At 37.9% G+C, this 25,650-nt stretch overlaps 1 protein-coding gene across 4 annotated transcripts in view; it reads right to left on the bottom strand.

Moving 5' to 3' along the window:
• Positions 1 to 25,650, bottom strand: part of bbs9 (Bardet-Biedl syndrome 9) — a 448,663-nt gene that overhangs the window by 257,551 nt on the left and 165,462 nt on the right. For all 4 annotated transcript variants that reach the window (XM_039736257.1, XM_039736258.1, XM_039736260.1 and 1 more), the window contains exon 8: positions 118 to 301. In XM_039736257.1, coding sequence (XP_039592191.1) covers positions 118 to 301 — 184 coding nt within the window. The remainder of the gene's footprint in view (positions 1 to 117; positions 302 to 25,650) is intronic.

Here is a 25,650-nt window from a genome sequence, read left to right as displayed (position 1 = left end):
AACTGTTGAGCAGCAATCAGAAATATTTCTCCCAGTGAATGATGAAGTTCAGCACTGCTGACACCTAGCCCCCACCTCCCCCTCCCTGCCAAACCAGAACACAGGACACTACTATACCTGATGCGTATGGCAAGAAGCAACTTGGGTTGTACTCCAGCTTCTTCATGAAGCGCATCTGCCCATTTGCTTTGATACAGAAGAAATTTCTCTCCCCTAGCACAAACACAAAGGAAGCAGCCTGTGCAGAAGACAGGATGCAAATGTCCACTGCTTGTTCGCCAATCATCAAAGTCCAGTCAGCCTATGCAGAAGAGTACATAAGACAAATACTTATTTAAACAACCAATTATGTTTTTTCAAATAAACAAACATACATCTTCTCAAATGTGTCTAGATGTCAATATTTTCATTAACTGGCAAAAAGATGGAGCAGCCATGAAGACTAAAGATCCTAAGGGCTCACTACACACAAATATGCCAACTACTTTAGTAGAACTGTAGCACCATGACTATATACAAGATGTCACAGAAACATACAGTGCATCCGGAAAGTATTCACAGCGCATCACTTTTTCCACATTTTGCTATGTTACAGCCTTATTCCAAAATAGATTAAATTAATTTTTTTCCTCAGAATTCTACACACAACACCCCATAATGACAACGTAAAAAAAGATTACTTGAGGTTTTTGGAAATTTATTGAAAATAAAACAAAACTGAGAAATCACATGTACATAAGTATTCACAGCCTTTTTGTTAATATTTTGTCGATGCATCTTTGGCAGCAATTACAGCCTCAAGTCTTTTTGAATATGATGCCAAAAGCTTGGCACACCTATCCTTGGCCAGTTTCACCCATTCCTCTTTGCAGCACCTCTCAAGCTCCATCAGGTTGGATAGGAAGCGTCGGTGCACAGCCATTTTAAGATCTCTCCAGAGATATTCAATCAGATTCAAGTCTGGGCTGTGGATGGGCCATTCAAGGACATTCACAGAGTTGTCCTGAAGCCACTCCTTTGATATCTTGGCTGTGTGCCTAGGGTCGTTGTACTGCTGAAAGATGAACCGTCGCCCCAGTCTGAGGTCAAGAGCACTCTGGAGCAGGTTTTCATCCAGGATGTCTCTGTACATTGCTGCAGTCATCTTTCCCTTTATCCTGACTAGTCTCCCTGTTCCTGCTGCTGTAAAACATCCCCACAGCATGATGCTGCCACCACCACATGGTATTGGCCTGGTGATGAGCGGTGCCTGGTTTCCTCCAAACATGGCACCTGGCATTCACACCAAAGAGTTCAATCTTTGTCTCATCAGACCACAGAAGTTTCTTTCTCATGGTCTGTGAGTCCTTCAGGTGCCTTTTGGCAAACTCCAGACGGGCGGCCATGTGCCTTTTACTAAGGAGTGGCTTCCGTCTGGCCACTCTACCATACAGGCCTGATTAGTGGATTGCTGCAGAGATGGTTGTCCTTCTGGAAGGTTCTTCTCTCTCCAGAGAGAACCTCTGGAGCTCTGACAGAGTGACCATCGAGTTCTTGGTCACCTCCCTGACTAAGGCCCTTCTCCCCTGATCGCTCAGTTTAGATGGCCAGCCACCTCTAGGAAGAGTCCTGGTGGTTTCGAACTTCTTCCACTTATGGATGATAGAGGCCACTGTGCTCATTGGGACCTTCAAAGCAGCAGAAATTTTTCTGTAACCTTCCCCAGATTTGTGCCTCGAGACAATCCTGTCTCTGAGGTTTACAGACAATTCCTTTGACTTCATGCTTGGTTTGTGCTCTGACATGAACTGTCAACTGTGGGACCTTATATAGACGGGTGTGTGCCTTTCCAAATCATGTCCAATCAACTGAATTTACCACAGGTGGACTCCAATTAAGCTGCAGAAACATCTCAAGGATGATCAGGGGAAACAGGATGCACCTGAGCTCAATTTTGAGCTTCATGGCAAAGGCTGTGAATACTTATGTACATGTGCTTTCTCAATTTTTTTATTTTTAATAAATTTGCAAAAATCTCAAGTAGACTTTTTTCACGTTGTCATTATGGGGTGTTGTGTGTAGAATTCTGAGGAAAAAAATGAATTGAATCCATTTTGGAATAAGGCTGTAACATAACAAAATGTGGAAAAAGTGATGTGCTGTGAATACTTTCCGGATGCACTGTACTTGGGGTTATACGCCGAGAACAAAAGATGAGACAAAATGAAGCATGGACCATCAAGTCACTGAACAGCAATCATAATACCAATGCACTTTCCTTCTCTTCCCTGCTATGTGTGCCTTTACTCTATCCCTTCAATTTAATTCTTTGTTTTTCCCCATACCATTCTGATGCAATTTATTATTATCCATAATACAAACAATCAGCTACCTTATTGTAGACATTTCACAATGGTGCTCACTTTATGAACCATTAATAAGTGTAATGTAAGATAAATGTTTTGAGGTAAACAGGTTGTTAACTTCAAGATATAGACCAAAAGGTGTGAGATTTCAACTGACTTCTAGTGAACCTGTTCCATGTATTTACAGTCACCTAAAGAAATGTTTTAATATTTTTGTAAAATGTATCAAAAACAAGCTTCAATATGCACTTGCATCTTCTTGTTGAAGAATACAGTTAAAAGTTATAGTTCCTATAGACCCTACTAGCTCTCTTAATAATTGGAAAAAAATCATGTCACCCTTAATCTCAGTCTGTTTAAGAAGAAAAGATTTAATTTTAAACCTTTCCTCAAAGCTCATTCTACTGAGGACTAAATTTAGTCTCATAGCTCTTTACGGATATACTTTTCATGTGATATGGCGATCAAAACTATATAATATTCCAGATGTGGCCACAAAAGTGAGTTTTACACTTTAAGCGTAATGTATTTTGTACTCTACATAGCATGAGAACTATACAGTCAAGCATATTAGCCTTTTAATCATTTGTTTATTAAGTGTGTCATATGTTCTCAACATCTCAATCAAAAAAGTGAAGAAAAAAATAAACTGAAGGTCTCTGGGTTGCCGTGAAGGCTTAAGATGTTGATAAGAGGATAACAGACACAAAACTGGATTTTTCTCATTTTGAGTCTTAATATGCCAAGACACATTGGTACATAATTGTATGTACATTAGGATTCTTACAGTTAAACAAAAAGGCATGTGTGGCATGTAGCAAAAGTTATTTTCTTTCCATACTCCATAACAATGCTATTCCATCTAGTACTACACAAATAGGTCTACTTGAGGGTATGATGATATGTGATAACTTCAAAGGTGTTCAATAAAAATGTACAATGTATTAAAGAACATGTGCTAAGAACACTGGAAAAACAACAGGAAAAACAACTAAAGGAAGCAAGGTATTTCTCACTAAATTATATTGCCTTTGGAAATGTCACTATGGTAATTTAATAAAATAAGTGTCTTTGCGGAAAAGTTATATATAAAACAGAAATATCATCAGTGCACAATTATAAATGTCATGTTTGTGATATACCCATATATACAGTAGTATATAAACTACAAATACAGTTTGTTTACACTTTATGTACTGCAGGTTTTCTAACTACAGACTTGAAATTTTGCACAGATTTGCTTTTCAGCATAAGACAAGGTTTTCTGAATCCTGCACTTGTAGCCACTTCATCATTACCTCTTCATCAGATTCAAACCCTTACCCATGGACAGCACATTTAAGGGCTCCAAAACGGTGAAAATGTGAAGGAATAAAATCTGGGATGTAGGGTGGATGAAGCAGAACAGTAATTATTTCCTGAGTTTAAAACACACATCACCACACAATACAATTTTGAGTGTGAGTTGCACATGCCCTATACAATAAACTCTGACGCTGTAGCAACACAAGAACAATATTTCAAAGGAATGGACACAAACATTACATGCTAATTTTAACTGAAATACATAAACCAGTTATTTTTTTTCAGTGTGTGTTATTTTTCAGGGCAAAAAAGATTGGTTTTCAGTTTCTGAAAAAAAGTTGTAAAAGAAGGGATAAACTAAATCAAGTATAAGAATTAGGTTAATATATTAATTTAAGTTATATTAAATGCTTCCACCAACAACAGAGAGCTTAAAGGCAGATAAATAATTATTCTGTATTTTATTGGATTCCTTATATGTATTAAGCGATTACAAACCCTCATTGAACTCAATTACAAATGATGAAATACACTGTATAAATGGTATAAACCACTGAATGAATGCACGTTGATCATGACATCTGCTAAAATGTTAATGAAATGTTTAATCCCAATGTAAAGCTTTCTTGACTACCATTTTCACTAATTTCTAAAGAAGTGATTGTGCTCGAAAATGAAATGCTCCTACATCAGCTGGATTTCTTTCCAAATAATAACTCAGGTGCCTTTAGCAGTATTCCATAAGTATTTAGTTCGGTTTTAGGTAATTAACAACCTCCCATTAAAAGACACTACCTACTAAGTGAGAACTGAGTGATGGAAAGGTAAAAGCCAGACAAATAATGAGGGATGGGACGCTACTGAAGCAGAAACTGAAGTAATTTTCAACTTGCAACCTGGGCCTATATTTGTTTTTAAGTAATGTCAATGTAGAAAATTCAGACTAGCATAAATAAGTAAACACAAACAATGCTAGCTCTTTCACTGCAATTCTTGACATTTTGGGATATTATTTGAGCATAGATTTCCAAAAACGTATAAAAGTTGAGCAGCAAAAGAGACTGAGTGCCTTGTCATAAGTGAGATTAACGAGAGCCTCCTACTAAGAAACTACCAGAGTGCTAGACTGTTAAATTTGAATAGATTTCAGATCAATGCATTTTATTAACTACTTATATGTGGCTTGAAAAGGGTAAACTGCCTTGAAGCCCCTTTAAATGACTACATAGTGTATTATCTCTTTCAGGTACCATGGTCTCATTCAGGAGATCATTACTGAAAATGGTAGCAACCTTAAATATGCCAGCCACTACTGTATATTAAGGACTAGATTACTTCCATTATGATTTTCCAATATGTTGTTAAGTTATACTGTTGTTGGATTCATTTGGCTTCTTTAATATAAAATTTTCAGGACCACACACTTTCTAAAAAGAAAGTTAAAATGAGGAAAGAAAGAAATGTTTGAAGAAAAATAAGCAGAGAGAACAAAAACATTTACAAATGGCATAAACCCCTGTCTATAGGGTGAATAGGATCAGTAGCATGTAGCTCTGGATTAAGATATAGTTTGTAAACAGTATTAAGAACTTTTTTCAGGACCTCTGGTATATGGGAAAAGAGAAACAATCTTAAGAGTTTACATAAACAATCTCTGGGTGTAATGCTTTAAAGACTGGCTCTTAAAACAAAGAATCTGCTAATTATAGTTGAACAAAATGGCACAGATTTTTCTTTCATATAGCTTACGCCATAGTATCTTTTCCAGTCACAAGGTGTATTTTCATCACTTTTAGTAGTATTTCCACCTAACATTGCACTGTACTATTAGTAAAGTTTATTGATCATGACTGTATGCAAACATAAGGTTTTTTTTTTTTTAAGAAGAATAAAAAAAACACTTGTTTTTGGGGAGGTGGGGATCACTTTAAATTCAGTTTGTTGCTTAGATTGATTATTTGGTGTTGATCAACTTTGGAAGAACAATTATAAAGAATAGGAGGTATATCCTTGATGACAGGCAAGATCAAGTCCATTAAAAAAAATATACAGTAATCCCTCCTCGATCGCGGGGGTTGCGTTCCCGACCCCCCCGCGATAGGTGAAAATCCGCAAAGTAGAGACCATATGTTTGTATAGTTATTTTTATATATTTTAAGCCCTTATAAACTCTCCCACACTGTTTATAAATATTCCCCGCAGAGTTATACAGCATAATCCCTTTGTATTCTCTTAGATATTAGGTAAGATTCATTGAAATTATGTATATAAACACACTGTTTATATACAGTAAAACCAAAATATTATTTTAAAGATATTGAGTGTTTCCGATATCACATGTTACAGCCATTACGATAGACATGCCACCAGCAATAAATACGTACAATGCAACAAAAATAGTACAGTAATCCCTCCTCGATCGCGGGGGTTGCGTTCCAGAACCCCCCGCGATAGGTGAAAATCTGCGAAATAGAAACCATATGTTTGTATGATTATTTTTATATATTTTAAGCCCTTAGAAACTCCCCCACACTGTTTATAAATATTCTCCGCACAGTTATACAGTAAACCCTTGTTTATCGCGGTTAATCCGCTCCAGACAGATAAATGAATTTCCACGAAGTAGGATTCTTTATTTATAAATCTAATATTTTCGCAGTTAGAGCATAGAAAACCTGTTTACGACCTTCTAAATACGTTTTTTAACATTATTAGAGCCCTCTAGACATGAAATAACACCCTTTAGTCAAAAGTTTAAACTGTGCTCCATGAGAAGACAGAGATGACAGTTCTTTCTCACAATTAAAAGAATGCAAACATATCTTCCTCTTCAAAGTGCGCGTAAGGAGCGGAGAATGTCAGAGAGAGAGTAAAGTAAACAATGAAAAATCAATAGGGCTGTTGCGCTTTTAAGTATGCAAGCACCGCGATAAAGCAGCGGCAATGAAGGGATCAATGCGAAGGTAGCCTTTCAGCATTTTTTACAGGAGCGTCCGTATCTTCTAAGCAAACAGCTTCTGTGCAAACAGCACCTCTGCTCACACCCCCTCCGTCAGGCGCAGAGAATGTCAGAGAGGGTGAGATAGAGGCAGAGACAAGCAAACAATCGAGCACAGCGCAGGAGGCATATCTTATAGCATTGAGGAGTTTTAGTTAATATGTATCACGTGCTCTGATTGGGTAGCTTCTAAGCCATCCGCCAATAGCGTCCCTTGTATGAAATCAACTGGGCAAACAAACTGAGGAAGCATGTACCATAAATTAAAAGACCCATTGTCCGCAGAAATCCACGAATCAGCGAAAAATCCGCAATATACATTTACATATGCTTACATATAAAATCAGCGATAGAGCAAAACCGCGAAAGTCAAAGCGCGATACAGCAAGGGATCACTGTATACAGTAAATGTGTGTACAGTGACACTAAATGTACATACATGTACTAAGTACTGTAAGTAGAAAATTAATTATGGTTACTCACCAACAATGACACGATGACTTGTCCGATAACAATGAGTTTTATTTTACTGCACAACAAAGGAGAGCGTTACAGCCCTTAAAGGAGCCACTTCAGGCGATTGTGAAGCACAGCCGTTGTTCTTCTTCTGGCAGTCTTCAATCCAAATCCCTAAAGCAGATTCCATCCAGACTACTGCCTTATTACATCCACTTACAACTTGTTTTGCACCCTGGTAAAAAGGACACTGCGGCCGTAGATCTTATATTCCTTTCCTACTTTTTAAATAAAAAGAATCGTAGCCTTCAACAAATCCAAAACGTTTACCTTTTCGGCAATCGTTAACATCTTCCGTTTGCGCTTAGGCACGGCCCCTGAAGCAGTAGCAGATCGTTTTGGAGCCATAATGAAGGGCTTGACTATGCACAAAGATAAACACAAAAGAGCACAACTCTTTACACAGCGAAACACGTTGATGCTGAATGAGCGAGACGAGACTTCCTGGTTAACTCTGCATTCAGCAAGCAGGAACTTAACTGCATGCTCTGATTGGTTAGCTTCTCAGTCAGTAGGACTTAACTGCGTGCTCTGATTGGTTAGCTTCTCAGTCATCCGCCAATAGCATCCCTTGTATGAAATCAACTGGGCAAACAAACTGAGGAAGCATGTACAGGAAGTAAAAAGACACATTGTCCGCAGAACCCGCGAAACAGCGAAAAATCCGCGTTATATATTTAGTTATGCTTTCATATAAAATCCGCGATAGAGCGAAACCGCGAAAGTCAAAGCACGATATAGCGAGGGATTACTGTATTGCATTATTTTGCAAAAGTATTGCCTGATCTGGTCAGTAACACTGTGCAGTGGTTTACACCTGTCATCTAGTAGTAGCTTGTTAGGCAGAGGTTAAGAACATGCGTAGCATGCAATCAGGTGACAAGAACTTGTAATGGTGCTACTAGAGTTTGAAACTGCAACTCCCAGCAGTCACTGCAGTGGCTCTGATTGGTCTTCTGCTCAGGGTGCAGGGGCTGTTGGGGTCAAAGGAGGTCAGTGCAGCTTTTAAAAAGGGGGCCAGTGACCAAAAGAAAAAAGAGAAGTATTTTGTGTTTTGTGTCTAAAGTTCCTGTCTGTCTACCTTCCATTGAGATACCTGTGTTTATTCATTTTTGTCCTGGATCGTTTCTTGGTTGGGGTCTGGATTGTCTGCCGTCTGCCTGTGTACATGAGGACTGTATGTGGATTTATGGCCATCCTTTGAAGAAAGGAGCTCTCCTGAACCATCCACCCATCTTCACCATTTCAGGAACTATCAGTAGGACTATCTTTACATTTCCATTTTTTTGTCTCTATTTGTGAGTGCGTGAAGGTGGGGCCAAGGCTGGGTGCATCCCTGGAATCTCCACTAAAAAAATAATCATCGTCTTTTTGACGGTGTGAATCTTAGCGGCCATCAACACTGGGTGTAAGGCAACAGTAAAACGTGGTATATGGTACACCAGTCCTTATCAGGGCACAATCAGAAAAGGGTGTGCTGTGTGCAATTCAATAGCAGAAATCTATACTTAGCAAAAAAGAAACGTCCCTTTTTCAGGACTGTGTATTTCAACAATAATGTTTTAAAAATCCAAATAACTTTACAGATCTTCATTGTAAAGGGTTTAAACAATGTTTTCCATGCATGTTCAATTAACTATAATCAATTAATTAACATGCACCTGTGGAATGGTCGTTAAGACCTTAACAGCTTACAGAAAGTAGGCATTTAAGGTCACAGTTCTAAAAACGCAGGATACTAAAGAGTCTTGTCTACCGACTGTGAAAAACACCCAAAGAAAGATGCCCAGGGTCCCTGCTCATCTGCGTGAACGTGCATTAGGCATGCTGCAGGGAGGCATGAGGACTGCTGATGTGGCTAGGGCAATACATTGCCATGTCCACACTGTGAGACGCCTAAGACAGCACTACAGGGAGACAGGAAGGACAGCTGATCATCCTCGCAGCGGAAGAGCCCGGATCTCAATCCCATTGAGCATGTCTGAGACCAGTTGGATCGCAGGGTGAGGGCTAGGGCCATTCCTCCCAGAAACCTCCAGGAATTTGCAGGTGCCTTGGTGGAAGAGTGGGGTAACATCTCACAGCAAGAACTGACAAATCTGGTCCAGTCCATGAGGAGGAGATGCACTGCAGTATTTCAAGCAGCTGGTGGCCACACCAGATACTGACTAGTACTTTTGATTTTGAGCCTCCCTTCATTCAGGGACACATTGTGAAACATTTTTAGTTTATGTCTTATGGTGTTGACTCTTTTACTGTTCGTACAAATATTTACACATTAAGTTTACTGAAAGTAAAAACAGTTTAAAGTCAGAGGACGTTTCTTTTTTTTGCTGAGTATATAAATAAAATATTTGTTTAGATTTAAACCAGTTATGAGGTATAGACAGTGATACATTCGGGTTTAGACCTGCACAGAGAACAGCCAGAAAAATCCTTTTAAAAACATTTTATTCTTGAACTTGACACAACAGTGCTAGAGCCTTTATTAAACACAAAGCAAACATAGCTTGTTCAGGTTGTTTAGTAGTCTCAAGCTGTACTAAGACATGACCAGCAGTGCCACAGACCATCTACAAAATAGAAAAGCCAGCCAGGAAGTGAACAGAATATAGAGTAAGTTTCTGAGCTTTAAAGACTTCTGATACCAGAGAGATACTGTATGTGCCATTGCACATACTTATAGCTGCCTGCAGTTGAACCTGCATCGTCAAGCTTATTTTCTGTCAGAAAATGCACTTTTTCTGTAAATAAATCATGTCTAAACAGTGTTTAACTAGTTTTAAGATGATCTAAACCATGTTTTTCTACATTTATGATTTTTTTGTTTTAGTTTTGTGTAGTTTGAGATTTTATTTTTTATTTAGTTTTTTCAATTTTCTAATTATTTTAATTTGGTTTTCATTAATTTTAGTAGTTATTATTTAACTTTAACTTTTTGTCAAGTGTTATTAGTTTTGTATTACCAAAAATGTCCACATGGATACAGTTTTGCAAGTTAAGAAGCTGTTTTCTTTCTTTCTTTCTTTCTTCAAACTGTACCTATCAACTTAATACATATAATTGTACTGTCTATGACAGAATCAATTTTCTCCTGATAATGTGAAAGTTAAAGGCTTCCAGTATAATAAAAAAAATGCAAGAATCAAACAATGTTTGTGCTCTGAAGTAATTTGATACTTTAACCTTCAACAAGTTTAAATAAAAGGTTATTTAATTTCAAAAATGCTTTGTCTTTTATTTTTAAGGATCTCTTTTCAAGCAGTAAGTTAACTGCATATATGAACTTTCATTTTCTATTTTTTTTTTACATTACCTTATGCTGAATACAGTATATGTCATCTATCCATTATGAAATTTTGAAACTGTCTTTATTTCAGGATATTCTTACTTTGATTATTTTTTTTTTTAATAATATTTAAGTCACTAGTTGAACTGTGTTAATAACAACACTAACAGAAACAAAGATGAACATTTTTCCATATACCTGTATACTGCAGTTGTATAAGCATATTATTTTTGTTAAATATTGAACATCTGTTATAGCAATACTTCACTTAATAGCAACGGCTCCCTATAAGCCTAAACTGGGAGAATGTAATTTAACAAAACAAGTACAAACAAACATATTTTGGCAGTTGAGAGTTCTTAATAACATACTTCTAATATCCAGCTATAAGACAATATTATAATAATAAGTTATGAACAGTCAGTGCACATACACAAGGGGAGAGCATGTGCAAACTCCATACAGACACTGACAAGGTTAGCAATCAAACACATGCCTACAGCTATATATAACAATAATATATTTATTTATAGAGCACAATTCCCATGCTAAACGCTTCACAAATAACCAAAGGAATACAATAGGAATAAAAGCAAAGCTGACATTAATAACACAGGAGACAAACTAATATCAAACATTAAACACTAAATAATAGATAAATATTTGAAAGTCAAAGATCTGATTCAGATTAAGAAGCAAGCAAGACAAAAAAAAACAAAAAAGCAATGAACAAATAATGCAATTTTTGTATGCTTATATGTAGTGCTGAGCGGTATACTGGTTCATACCGAAAACCGTTTTTATTTTTGTTATGATATGGATTTTGCTTATACCGCACCACCGTTTTAAATTGTTTAAATGACGTTCAGAATGTGGCGCAGTGGGAAACTGTTCAAGGGAGGACCTTTTCACTGCTACACTGCCAATCACATGCATTAGTGGAGGTGTTACGCGGGGGCTCTTTTTCATTGCTACACCACTAAATAGTCATACAACGCTTACGTCAAGATTAAAGTTGAAGATCGTAAACTAAATTTCGTAAAATGAATATTTGATTTACTAGATTTTCTCAAACCCCGTCATAAGTTATATAGCGCATTAAATGCTTTATGTTAAGTGTTCCACAAGCCATGTTAAATCGGTACTTGCTTCTTAAACTTACTTCCTCTTGTACTGAGGAGGCGCCGCCAGCGATCGCCACACAGAATACATTCACTTCATGATATTCCTGCTCCCTGAACATTTAGAAGGGTAAGATAAATACTTGATATAATTTTCATGATGAAATGCATTAAAGCATGTATTAATCATGTGGGGGCACAGGAAACACTTAACACAAAGCATTTAATGTGCTACATTAACTTATGACGGGTTTGAGAAAATCTAGTAAATTAAACATTGATTTTAGGATGAAGTTTAGTTTACGACATTCTACTTTAATTATAAAATAAACTATGAGAATAAGGTGGAAATGGCAACTTTAATCTCAACATAAACGACGAAAATAAAGTGGAAATATCGACTTTAATCTCGACATAAGCATCAAAATTAAAGTGGAAATGTCGAGAATAAAGTCAACATGTTGACTTTATTCTCAACATATAGTTTATTTTTTTCTTCCCTGTGTCCATATTTTTTTTTCTTCACCGTTTCCCTACTACGTTTCCTTAGGGCTATACCACAAATAGCATTATAAATGCAAGTTGCAGTTTTATTATTTATGTATATGGCTTAGCTTGAAGCATGTCCATATTAATGCAATTTGCCTAAATGATGGTTCCGTTGGTAAAGATGTCATCACCAAGTTGCACTTGTTTTATTTTATTTTATTTTATTTTTATTTGGTGAATACTGTGTAATGCACCTGGGCTTGAAGTCTTGAAGTAATAGTATTATTACTGGAAGTTGCACTATTATTTATTTTATTCTTATGATTTATTAGTTTAAATATTATGCAGTTTAATGATGGTAAAGTTGTTTAAAAAGTCACTTTAACGTGTCAGTGGACAGAGATTAATATTAACAGAAAGTGTACTTGGTTTACAAAAAATATTTACTATTTATTCCTTTATGTTCAGTGCGATACGACTTTTGACAAGCACCTCTGGATATTTTACGAAGTCTAAATGCCTCTTTGAATGGTTGTTTGCAAAATGTGTTCAATAAAAAGGTTCTATATTTTGAATGCATTTGTCATGCAATGTTATTCCTTCTCTTTATTAGGCCACCCCCTTGAAGACTATCACTTTATGGGGCCATGCAAAACTGTATTAATACTTGTGTGCACATTAAAATATGTTTTTTGTACAATGTACAATGCTCATGACAGTGAAATAAGTTATTCTTAGCTAGTCTACTGCAGTAATTGCAGTGGAAAATGTGGTTAACATCCACTCATGCATGGGAAAAAATACAGTTGAATACTGTGAAATCGGGATCATTTAGAAAAATACCATGATATAGAATTTTGGTCAAACCGCCCAGCTCTACTTATATGTAGCAATAAAAATATAGATGTTACAATTACCCAAGAACAATGAATAGGATAAGAGCAGATTCTGTTATCAGTTTTACAGTAAAAGGCTGTACAGTGACCATTCAATGGATATCATTTAACTTTCAGTTTAGAGCTACAGTAAACTGGGTCATCTCTTTTAAAGATGTAAATTCCTTAAGTTTTCATTTCCCATGTTGCATGACATATTAAGATTACAGTCTGCAATGAATCAGGTAGTTATAGTGCTCTACCACTGATGAGCCGTATGTTAAGCACAGCACTGTTAGATAAAGAATGTTTGCTGCACACAAGCCTATCGCTTGAGTTTATTTAAATACAGATTTTGTAGATTTGGTTGATTACTCTTGTTAAAATAAGCCCTGAGCAGGATGGCATACTTCAGAATTAACAGTGCTGATGAGCTCCAAAGCACAGCATGTCATGATCCCCTGTTAAAACTTTAAAGTACTGTGACATTATAAATGTATTAAGATTATTGCAGTCTAACCATTTGCTATTGATGGAGCACTTATCAGAGAAATTCATCACAATAGTGTGACAGGAACTCACTCTGCAACACTACAACTCGTTGAAAAACGAGTACTAATAATCTTGTTAAAACTTTATGTATATTTGTAATGTTGGCTTAGTTGATAAGGCTGATTACAGGCTATGTATGTGCTTTTTTCTGACTGCAACAGTACCATCAGCAAACACATAAATATCTGTGCAAAATAAGGCTGAGATTGCTGAAATTCCTATCTTCTTTGGCATATAAAGAGAACTTTTTTTCAATCTAAGTACTGACTTAATTTGAAGCAAGGTGGTGACTTTTCAAGCCTGACAAATTTTCCATAGCTATAATTTTCAATCTACTTAGCTGTATCTTGTAAAGTAACATCTGGTATCTTTTCATTGAAGTTTGTTGAAAGCTGCCTACAATTCACTGACAGTGGTGCATCTTTGACTGAAATATGGCCAATGAAATCCACAGAATAAGTCACTTACAAGTGATTAGGCTTTGCTATTCACTCACAATTCTAGAAGGAAAAGATGACTGATGGATGAAATTACCAATAAAATCCAAAGATTCAGATGCCAGCAAGGAAGGGTACTTGCACACGCACAATGCTCTTTTGTAAACTAAAATTATGACTGCACTCTTTAAAAAATATTTAACAAACATACTGGTGCATGCAGGTTTCGACTCATACACCGGAAGAAATATATGCGTTACATGAACTGGCTCTATATTTGTCCTGTATGAATATGAACATTAGCAGGCTCTGCAATGGACTGGTGTCCTGTCTGGAAATAGTTTCCCACCTTGCTGAGGATGGCAGAATTCATTTGAGTTCCCCTGCATGGAAAAGGCTGAGCAGATTCTAAAATGGAGCTGCCTGTTTTTAAACAAAAAATTCATCACAATATGGGAAGGACTAAATTGTTAATTCTGTGTGATGTTACTGTTTTGTATCTTTGAGCTGTCTACAATATATAATGGGGACTTAGCAACAGAAATTATTCATTCTGTCATCAACACTTTAACAATGACTCAGTCTGATTCTGCAGTTATAATAATGGTGACTTCAGCCATGTGACATTGGAAGTAAGAATGATAAATTTCTATCAGTTTGTGTCTTGACGCTATGAAATAACAAGCTGAACCTGCTTTATTCAAATGATAAAGATGCCTTTAAGTGGAAACTATTGGCTCCTTTGGGCAGATCTGACCACAATCTGATTCATCTTATTCCCAGCTATATACCTGTTATTACATGGCAACCAATTACCAGCAGGATAGCAATGAAATGAATCCTGGATGCTAAAATGGCTCTGAATGACTGCTTCCAAATGACAGAATGGGAAATGACTTGTGAGTGAACTTGTGATAATATTGAGGGACTTAGTCACGGCATCACAGAAACTATTAATTTTTGTGTCAACACTGTAGTACCCCTCAAAAACAATATATTGCTTTCCGAACAAAAAACTCTGGATTATTTAGGAGATGAAAGGTTTCCACTGAATTAGAAAATGAAAGCATTACATTCTGGTGATAAAGAGGCACTGAAGGACATAGACAGTGCTAAAGAAAAAGCTGAGTGAAGGAAAGGAAGCTTATAATGCCAAAATAGAAGAAAAACTCAATCTGAATTACAAGAAAAATATGTCTGGAATGGACTAGGCATAATTACTGGACTCAACCAATCCAGGACTCAGGGGCTAGAAGGGGATGTGGACAAAGTTTATATTGTTAACCAATTTTTTAAATAGATTTTCCCTCCCACTGAAACATTTTTACAATGACCAATATTCCTACACCATCAACAACTCTTACCACATCAACTGGAATGGCCAGTGACAAAACCACCTCTAATCATACGTATGGGCTGTCCATTAACTGAGGAGCAAGTGATAACTGAATTACACACAGGAAAAGCTGCAGAACTAGATGGAGTCAATCCTCAAGTTCTTAAGGCCTGTACTGACCAACTCTGCTGTGCCCTGTATCACCTGTTAAGTCTGTCTCTAAAGCTCCAGAAAGTCCTACTGCTATGGAAAACATCCTGCATTTTTCCTGTTCCAAATAAGGCAGGCACCTCTTCACCTAATGACTACAGAGCAGTGGCATTACATCTTACATCATGAAGACCTTTGAGAGACTGGTCCTGTACTATATGAGACCTCATCTGGTAGACCACCTGGACCCACTGGAGTTTGCCTGTCAGACACAAATTGAAGTGGAGGATGCAAATATCTCTCCGCTAAAGAAGGCATACTCTCACCTGCACAAAGCTGGCACCACTGCAAGGATTGTGTTTTTTGATTTCTCCTGTGCTTTCAATACCATCCAGCTATCCCTGTTAAGGGGTATGTTCCAAGATATGCCGGTGGATGAGCCTGGATCGTGGACTACCTAACCAACAGACAGCATTTTGTGAGGCTGGCTGTGTCTGTCTGAAACAGTAGTGTGTAATACTGGAGCACCCCCCAGAACTGTCCTGTTTCTCTTACTGTTTACCCCCTACAAAACAGACTTCCAGCACAATATCAGTGCTTGCCATTTACAGAAATTCTCAGATGACTCGTCCATCATAGGTTACATTAACAATGAAGATGGATTAGACTGCAAGACATTTGTGGAGGTCTTTGCCTTGTGGCACAGTGGCAACAACATCAGCAAGACAAAAAAGCTGGTGGTGAACTACTGGTGTGCCAAGAAGCATTTGAGACAGGTCACCATTTAGGGGGAGGACTTGAAAGTAGTGCTGAACTACAAGTAATTGAGGGTTCATATAAACAACAAACTGGGCTGCTCTGACAACACAGTGGCCACAGAAGACTGTACTTTCTAAGGATACTCGGGTCTTTTGATGTGTGCTATAAGCTGCAGGAAATGTTCTATTAGTCCTTTGTTGCTAGCATGTTGCAGTCTCATGGGGAAACAACCTGAGCTCAAAAGAAGCACAATCCCAGAACAAACTTATCATGAAAACCTACTTCATTACAGGGCAAACCCTGGACACACTAGAGGCTGTTATGGAAAACAGGATGGTGGCAAAATTGGATGCTATCATGAAAAATCCCACATGTCCCCTCCAGGGAGCGCTTTTAGCCAAAGGCTCATTCCACTATGGTGTGCTGAGAAACGCCTCTGGGTATCTTTTCTGCCTACAGCTATCAAGCAAGTCAATGCTAACACCTGATGAGCTCATTAAGTTCATTTTTTTTATTTTATTATCAGTTCATTTATTGATTCATTGGCTGCAATATCTGTCCTGTCAGTGTATATTCTTATTTTTTATGTTTCTGCTTCTGCATGCATCTGAAATTCCTCATGGGATTAAATAATGTTTAGCTAATCTAATTTAATCTAACCTAAGGTGTCCTGGATAATGGACTATCTGTTGGGTAAACCGCAGTTTGTGAGACTCAAGGACTGTGTTTCAGATGTGAGAAAAACTGTAGCACCACACGGAACCAAGGAGGAGGTTAGGAGCACACTAGTGAGGTGTCGTTCACGAACGAGCTGGCTCTAAGAGCCGATGCTTTGAAGAGAACGAGAGGAGCCGATGCCCGTCGAGCAGAGCCGAAGCTTCAGCTGCTCCTGCTCAGCTCTGCTGAAAATCCATTCGGCAGGGGCGGGACTTTATTTATATGGGCACACAGAACATTGGCTCATAATGCCAGGTGTTCTAACGAAACATCTGACCTATCGAAATGATCTACTCACTGATACTAGGCATGCGCAGACCAAAATTACGCAACTTAGCCTTACTACATTAATGCATTTATTACAGTTTACTGCATAGGTATTTATTGTCAACATTTTATAAGTTGTATATTTTGCATGTGTGACTTTTAATCTTGTACAGGCCATTGTATCTATGCACGAGTAATGACCGTCTTGTGAAATCTTTGCATCAGGCTGTGTCTCTTTCGGGCATTAAATGATGCATATATAATAAATTGAGAAATGTTAACATTTCCATAAATTTGATAGACGACTTCTAAATACAACATGTTAAATGACATGGTATAACGTTATAAGTTTAATGTTACGACTTACAATAAACTACGGTAGGATACTTCGACAAAGTACAACAAATCGTCAGAACACCAGCTCGTTCACAAACGACACATCGGACTAGGATCGTACCACTATGTGAAAGAAGGAAGGGGGACAGATGCTACGAAGACAGCGAGTGTTGGTACAGGCCAGGTACATGCGCTGCGACAGACGAGGAGCCAGATTTAAATGCAAGCGCATCGTGAAGAAAAAAAAGAAGAGTAAAGAAATGAGTGAAAGCCGAAAAAGAAGCAGCATCTGGCTGCATTTCAGTGATATTGGACACTGCAAAGCTAAGTGCAGAATCTGTAATATGAAAATGTCCGTTAGAGCAGGGTCAACTACAAACCTGCACAGACATAGGCTATAAGATTCACCCATCCATGCAACTGGAGGAGAGCATGCCCTCTCTCCTGCCATCCACTGACCCTGGAAAAGAGACAAGTACTTGCTGCAGCATCCAATGTCTTACCGAAAACTGCAGGTATAACACGGTCTTCAGTTCAAACCAAAATAAGCACATTTATTCCAAAACAAATGACACCACACAAACAAATAAAGTGTTGATGAGGAGCTGGCTAAAATGATAGCTAGCGACTTTCAACCAGTTTCCATTGTGGAGGACATTGGATTTACAACTTTTGTACGGGCCTTAAACCCCATGTATGTTCCTGGCCCAAAAACTTTTATTCAAAGAGTCATAGTGTTGTGTTGTTGTTGAGTTTGGCCTTTATTTCTTTGCTGTGGTTTTGTGTTAAGTTGTTCATTTAAAGCTTTTATTAAAATGTTAAACAACTCTTTAAAGGGAGCCGGTCCAAAAGAGCCGAAGCTTTGAAAACAGCCGGAGTTCCTATCACTAGAGCACACGCTTGTACACCTTAGACTACAAATATAACACCAGGGCATGTCATCTGCATTATTTCTCAAATTATTCTGCACTTATGGGGTACAGTAATCCCTCCTCGATAGGTGAAAATCCGCGAAATAGAAACCATATGTTTGTATGGTTATTTTTATATATTTTAAGCCCTTAGAAACTCTCCCACACTGTTTATAAATATTCTCCGCATAGTTATACAGTAAACCCACGTTTATCGCAGTTAATTTGCTCCAGACAGATAAATGAATTTCCAAGAAGTAGGATTTTTTATTTATTAATCTAATATTTTCGCAGTTAGAGCATAGAAAACCTGGTTATGACCTTCTAAATACGTTTTTTTACATTATTAGAGCCCTCTAGACATGAAATAACACCCTTTAGTCAAAAGTTTAAACTGTGCTCCATGACAAGACTGAGATGACAGTTCTTTCACACAATTAAAAGAATGCTAACATATCTTCCTCTTCAAAGGAGTGCCGTCAGGAGCAGAGAATGTCAGAGAGAGAGAAATGTAAACAATCAAAAATCAAAAGGGCTGTTGCGCTTTTAAATATACGAAGCACCCGCGATAAAGCGGCCGCAATGAAGGGATCAATGTGAAGGTAGTCTTTCAGCATTTTTTACTGAAGGGATCAATGTGAAGGTAGTCTTTCAGCATTTTTTACAGGAGCGTCCGTATCTTCTAAGCAAACAGCCTCTGTGCAAACAGCCCCTCTGCTCACACCCCCTCCGGCAGGAGCAGAGAATGTCAGAGAGAGTGAGAGAGACAGAGAAAAGCAAACAATCAAAAATAAATACAGGCTGTTAGAGCTTTGAAGTGTGCGAAGCACCGCGTGGGAAGCATATCGTATATCATTGAGGAGTTTTATTTAATACGTAATATGTGCTCTGATTGGGTAGCTTCTCAGCCATCTGCCAATAGCGTCCCTTGTATGAAATCAACTGGGCAAACAAACTGAGGAAGCATGTACCATAAATTAAAAGACCCATTGTCCGCAGAAATCCGCGAACCAGCGAAAAATCCGAGATATATTTAGATATGCTTACATTTAAAATCTGCGATAGAGTGAAGCCGCGAAAGTCGAAGCGCGATATAGCGAGGGATCACTGTATATTAATAAGGGAGATGAGTCATAGTATATGAGTCAGGTGGAGAACTTTATTTCTTGGTGAAAAGAAAATTGTCTGCACCTTAACATCAGCTAAACCAAGAACTGGTTATTACGTTTCGCCACACAAAACAGCCTCTATGTTCAGTCACTATTCAAGGGAGTGGATGTTGAGGTGGTGCACTTCTACAAATACTTGGAAGTCCACATCAATGACAGGTTGGACTGGTCTTGAAACACAGGGGAACTATACGAGAATGGACAGAGCATGGTCTTCTCCCTTAGAAGCCTGTGTCCCTTTAATGTGGTAAGTGACATCCTTCACATGTTCTACAACTATGTGGGGTCAGTGCAATTTTTGCACTGTGGTGTGCTGGGCTGATAACATCACTTCAAGAAAAGCCAACCAAATTAACAACCTAATTAAAAGAGTTGAATCAGTTATGGGAAACAATCTGGACCCCCTTGAGGTCATAGCAAAGAAGTGAATTAAAACAAAACTGAGTGTCATTATGAACAATGCTGCATATTCCCTCTGACACACTAACACCGAGGACTTTCAGCAAACAAATTATTCAGCAGAAGTGTGTCAAGAAACATTACTGGGGCTCCTTTATACCAACAGCAAAACACCTGCATAATGACTCACTTTGACTGTGACTGCCAAGTCAGAATTTTCTTTGCTTTCCTTTTTAATTTTTTCCTCCTTTTAATTTATTCTGGTGTTTGTTCAGGCCATAGTGTGTGTGCATATATATATTTCTTTATCTATCTATTAATGCTTTTAGAATTTATCTAAAGACCTTCTTTAAATCCAAATTTAAACTTGGGGACAAATAAAGTTCTATGTACCTATCTAATATACATATACACATAAAAGTATTGGACAGGAGATGCTTTGAACACTTTCTTTACATTTCTTTTTAACAAATCTAATTTTAAGGAGATAAAGAGCACACTATCCACAAAGCACATAAATAAGTGAACCTTTTTGTTTTTCTTTAGCAAACTACACATACCCATATAATGTACACATACCAAACAGTCTCTGAGCTGAATAAGTGAACACATCAATTTAACACTCTCAAACTTAATGCAAAGGTAGTTAATTTAACAAGGCAGCACCACATAACCTTATTCCAGATGCTTTATTCACTTGAAATGAGCAATAAAGTATCATAAATGATAGAACATGCTCCAAACAGACATTGACACATCAAGCATTTGAACACTGGCCACTGGCGACTTCAAGGAAATGGTATGAGAAATCGCTATTTAAATTTTTTTCAGGAGGCTGGAACTATGAAGAAATGTGTTTCAACTGGTGAAGATTAACACAAATCAGCCTTCAATTTCTCCTTCTCCAGTAGCTATGAAATAATTTATATGCAATAAGCTTATAAGCAACATAAGGGTAACAGGTTGATATACAGTATTCAAGCTTATAGAGAAAGAGGACAATAAATGAATGACACAAAACATAAGTTAGCTTATTTTTCCTTTCCCTTTTTCCCCACAAAAACTGAAACAAACTTATGAATTATATCTCCCCTTCTTAATTCTTGTCTAAAGAAATCCCCAAGGAAAAATTATTTATTTGGGCCTAGCTATTAAATTATTTTGTAAGGGTTCTGGTCTTTTAGCTGTTTAGACAAATCAACCTTTTCCTGCATTGCTCCTCTATGACAATATTATATTTGTGTGCCACACACAATTTGAAGCTGTTGTGTGACTCTGTGAAGACTTTGGGATTATAATATTCCTATTAAATTAAATAGGGAGAAAGTAACAAAAACTAAAAATGCATCTTTCACACAGGTTACGTTGTGCTAATAAAAATAGCCAGAAATGCAAACAGTGCCTATGAAAAAATATTTACACCCTTGGAAGTATTTACATCTTATAATACAACACAGAATCACAGTTGCTTTAACTTGGCTTTTTTGAGACTGGTCAACATAAAAAGGCTCTTTAATGTCAAAGTGACCTTAGTTAATTTCAAATATCTATACTAATAAAAGGCAAAGCCCTCACTGACTGACTGACTCACTCACTCACTGACTCACTCACTCATCACTAATTCTCCAACTTCCCATGTAGGTAGAAGGCTGAAATTTGGTCCTTACAGTCACCGTGTGAGGCGGCGTTGGGTCCCCCATCCCAACGCCTCCCACCTTGTTGGCTGCCTACCTATATAAGGCCGTCCATCGCTCCAGTCTCTACATTTCCTTCCTTGCTTCGCCACAGGATTCACGTCTCCCTGCTGATAACTACAGCCTTTTTATTTAATCCACGGCTTCTCTGCTGTTTTATTGTTCATTTATTACGATTATAGTTATTGTGTAGGTATTTTAGACTTACTTTACATTGTTCAGGTACCCATTTCCTTTATCATTTCAACCGTACCTCCATTAACATGTCTATCGAGGTGATCACAATTGATCAAAAAATTCACTTACTGAGTGGTTTCCATGCCCAGAGATGGCACCTGCCTTTTCCATTCTCTGTGTTGCATATTGCACGGCCATATCAGGCTCACTCTTGATATCCAGAGGAACATTGTGTCTTATGTATTGAATGACTGGGACAGGTTCAAGGTGTGGACTGATGACGGTGCAGGAGATAATTATACTACACAGGAGCACTATAAGAGTGAAATGCTTAAGCCCTTCACCTATGCATCTGCATGTGAGTTGATGGCTGCCGCTGAATTGTTCGGTTGTCACTTTCAAGTGTACCGAAATGGCCAAATATTTTACACCTTTCAACAACCGCCAATGCCTCTTAAACATCTTAGATTGACAGGTGACGATTTCAGTAGTGGACACTTTAATGTTTATGAATGTTTAAACTCTCAAAAGCTGGATGTGAAGTTATCGATGAAACCAGTTGCATACTTACAACGCTTGACAGATGCCAAATGTCTCTTCAACACAAGTCCTACAAATACTGTCGTAATTGAAACAAACCATGAAACTCAAACCGATTATGACAGCAGCAATCCAAGCTGTGAGATTTGAGACAAGATTACTGTTCACATGGCCAACTGTACGTTTCATGCTCAAGAGTAAGCTCAGCGCACAGCTTGGTCATATTACAACCGGAGGGCTGAACTCACAATGTGGTATACAAAGAGATCCTTAACAAATAATTATTGGTATATTTTCCGTCAGTTTAAAAAGGTTTAATTTTCTTCTTAATAAAATTTTTAAGGCAGTACTTCGCCGCTGCAAAGCGCTGGTATTTTGCTAGTAAAACATAAAATTACTGACTGTATTAAGTATTCATCCCCTTTAAAATGATACATTCTAATCATCACTGGTACAGCCAATTGGTTTTAGACGTCACACGATTAGTTAAATGGAGGTTACTTGTCTGTAGTCAAGGATGATTTAATGTACTATAAAATCAAAACGTACTTACTCGGAGACTTACAAGACATACGGACGTCATACTTGCAAACAAAAGAGAAGCATCTGAGAGTTTTGTGTTGTTTGCGGTGTGAGAGTTATTTAAAAAATACACTAAATACCTAAAAATCTTGTTGTTTAGCTGCCACCAAGAAGCGAGAATATTTAAAACTTTTTTATTCCCTTTAAAGGGTCCCTCACACCCCCACACACACGTGCAAAAGCAGCTGAGTTTTTAGGAGAGCATTTGGAAAAGTTATTTGTACTTGATCTTGTTCTTTGTATTCAAACTTGTGTCAATGTGGCTTGGCAATAAACAGCAGTATAGCTGACACCAGCTTTTTTGTAAATAAATAACCTGTGTTGTAAGGATGAACAGTTACAAGTACCCGAAACAAGGATTACTTAGTGGGGGAAAAAAAGGGCAGCAGCTGTAACTTCAAAGGAGTTAAGAAAATGGTTCCATAGCACATAGGCTGGCAACTAGTGTTAAGGTGCAGATTAGGCACAAGAGGCTGTAATAGCAGACAAGATATAAAGAAGTTAACTAGCAGCAGATAATCAGTAAATGCATTTTCTAAGCTGAACAGTTCTTAGCAGTCAGTACAGTAGAGCAGTTAAGACAGCAACAGTGTAAGGGTTCATTAATACAATGGAATGCAAGAGCTTTTAAGTAAGGAATAAGAGGAAAGCAAAGTTAGGAGAGCAGACAAAGAAAATTAAAGTTAACCTCATAGAAAGACAAACAGCAGGCAGTCGGGGGATATTAAAAGTGCTTAGGGGTCAGAAGGTGTAAAATAACTATTGCAGTTCTTTAATATACCGGTAATTGTTATGTCTTAGATTTTTTTTTAGTTTTACCATTTAAAAAGTTGAGCAGTTTTATTAATCCAAAATCAAATTTTAATAATGAGGCCAGTGCAATGCAAGTACTGTTGGATGTTGGACTTTCTAGAGGATGGCTTGGAGGAGCCACTCTTCTATGAGGACTACAGCTGCAGGAGATGCCAGCTGAACCAGCACCTCGAGCTCAGATTTGTTGAACTGAAGGAGGAATTTACTGGCCTGTGCTGTAGTAAGAGACTTGGCAGACCTGTCCCCGGTATCCTTTAGAGAGACAGCAAGCACTCCTAAGGTGGCATGAGTGGAGATTCCTTACCAGACAGATAGAGATAGGTAGGTCACAGTCAAAAGGTGCAAAGTAAGGGGTGCATATTGTCCTGGGGCATCTTCCCCAGAGATGGAAGTGCCAAACCATTTTAAGGTCCTTGCAGTGCTGGATGGTGTGTCTGAAGAGTCTGAGGTGGTAGGTACGCATGAGGAGCCTCCTCAAAATCAGAAAAAGTTCCCAGAAAAAGACAGGTAGTGATAATCAGGAACTTAATCATTAGGAGGACTGAAGCGCAGGTTTGCTCTAGAGATAGAGTCTCGAGTGTGTTGCCTTCCAGGAGCACAGTTGGAAAACCTCCCTGGAATGGTTCAATAGGCTCTTGGCCAGAGTGGGGGGTGGATCCAGTTCTCATTGTCCGTGTTGGAACAAAGCACATACTTAATTGTAGTCTGTTAGTTCTGCACTCCAAATTTAAAGAGATAGGCACCAGGCTGAGAAACAGAACTGACAAGGTAGTCTTCTCCAAAGTTCTGCCTATGTCAACGTGTCAGTCCAGGTAAGATTGTGATTAGAAGGCTTAATGTTGTGCTCACATATAGGTTTGAGGGGCATTGTGACTCCTTTCAGAACAAACTGGACCTGCTGCACCACGACAGGTTAAATCTGAAGCAGAAACAGGTTGCATCTGGGGATGAATTATGAGGAAAGATTAAAAGGAGGTGAGCCTTTAGTTTAAGCAAAAGAAGAATAAGAGAAGACATGACTTAAGTGTTTAGAATTATGAAGGGAAATAGTGCAATGGATCAAGACTGTTATTTTAAAATGAGTTCATTAACAACAAGGGGACACAGTTGGAAGCTTGTTAAAGGTAAATTTTGCACAAACATTTGGAAGTTCTTCTTTACACAGAGAACCATAGACACATGTAATAAGCTACCAAGTAGTGTGGTAGACAGTAGTTATTTAGGGACTTTATGTTTTTTTAGAAGAATTAAGTGGATAGGACTAGCAACATTTGTTGGTATGAATGACCTGTTCTCATCTAGATTGTTCTAATGTTTTAATAATGCACCTGGACCTTGAACTCCAACTTGTGGCAAGTCAGTATTTTGACCTAATCCACACAATGAAGTTAAAAGAGCACTTCAAGCAACTCCATGAAAAGGTGATTAAGCACAACTCAGAGGATGGAAACAAGAAAATGTCCAAGTCAGTAAACATCTTTTGAAGTACAAATAAATCAATCTTAAAGAAACAGAAAAAGCATGACATAGCTGTAAATCTGGCTAGAGCATGCCACCCACAAAAACTGATCCAACATGCAACTACTGAGACAAGTCACCAAAAAACCAATGATAATTCTGAAGAGTTACAAGGTACATCAGCTAAAATTGAAGAGACTGTGCATTCAACAACTGTTACCTGTGTGCTTCACCAGTTGCAGCGAGAGTGGCACAGAGAAAGCAACTTAAAAAAAAAACCAAAAAAAAAAAAACCACACATCTCAGCTAAAATTGAGATTATTGGCCATTAATTAAAACACCAGGTTTGGTGTAAGCCAAACACTTCACATTATGAAAAACATATCAGCTTCACAATGAAGCTGTGAGGATGCTT

Source organism: Polypterus senegalus, chromosome 15 (genome assembly GCF_016835505.1).
Source record: "Polypterus senegalus isolate Bchr_013 chromosome 15, ASM1683550v1, whole genome shotgun sequence".
Classification (NCBI taxonomy): Eukaryota; Metazoa; Chordata; class Cladistia; order Polypteriformes; family Polypteridae; genus Polypterus; species Polypterus senegalus.
Note: the sequence above shows the minus strand (reverse complement) of the source record. Positions and strands in the feature narration are given on the sequence as shown.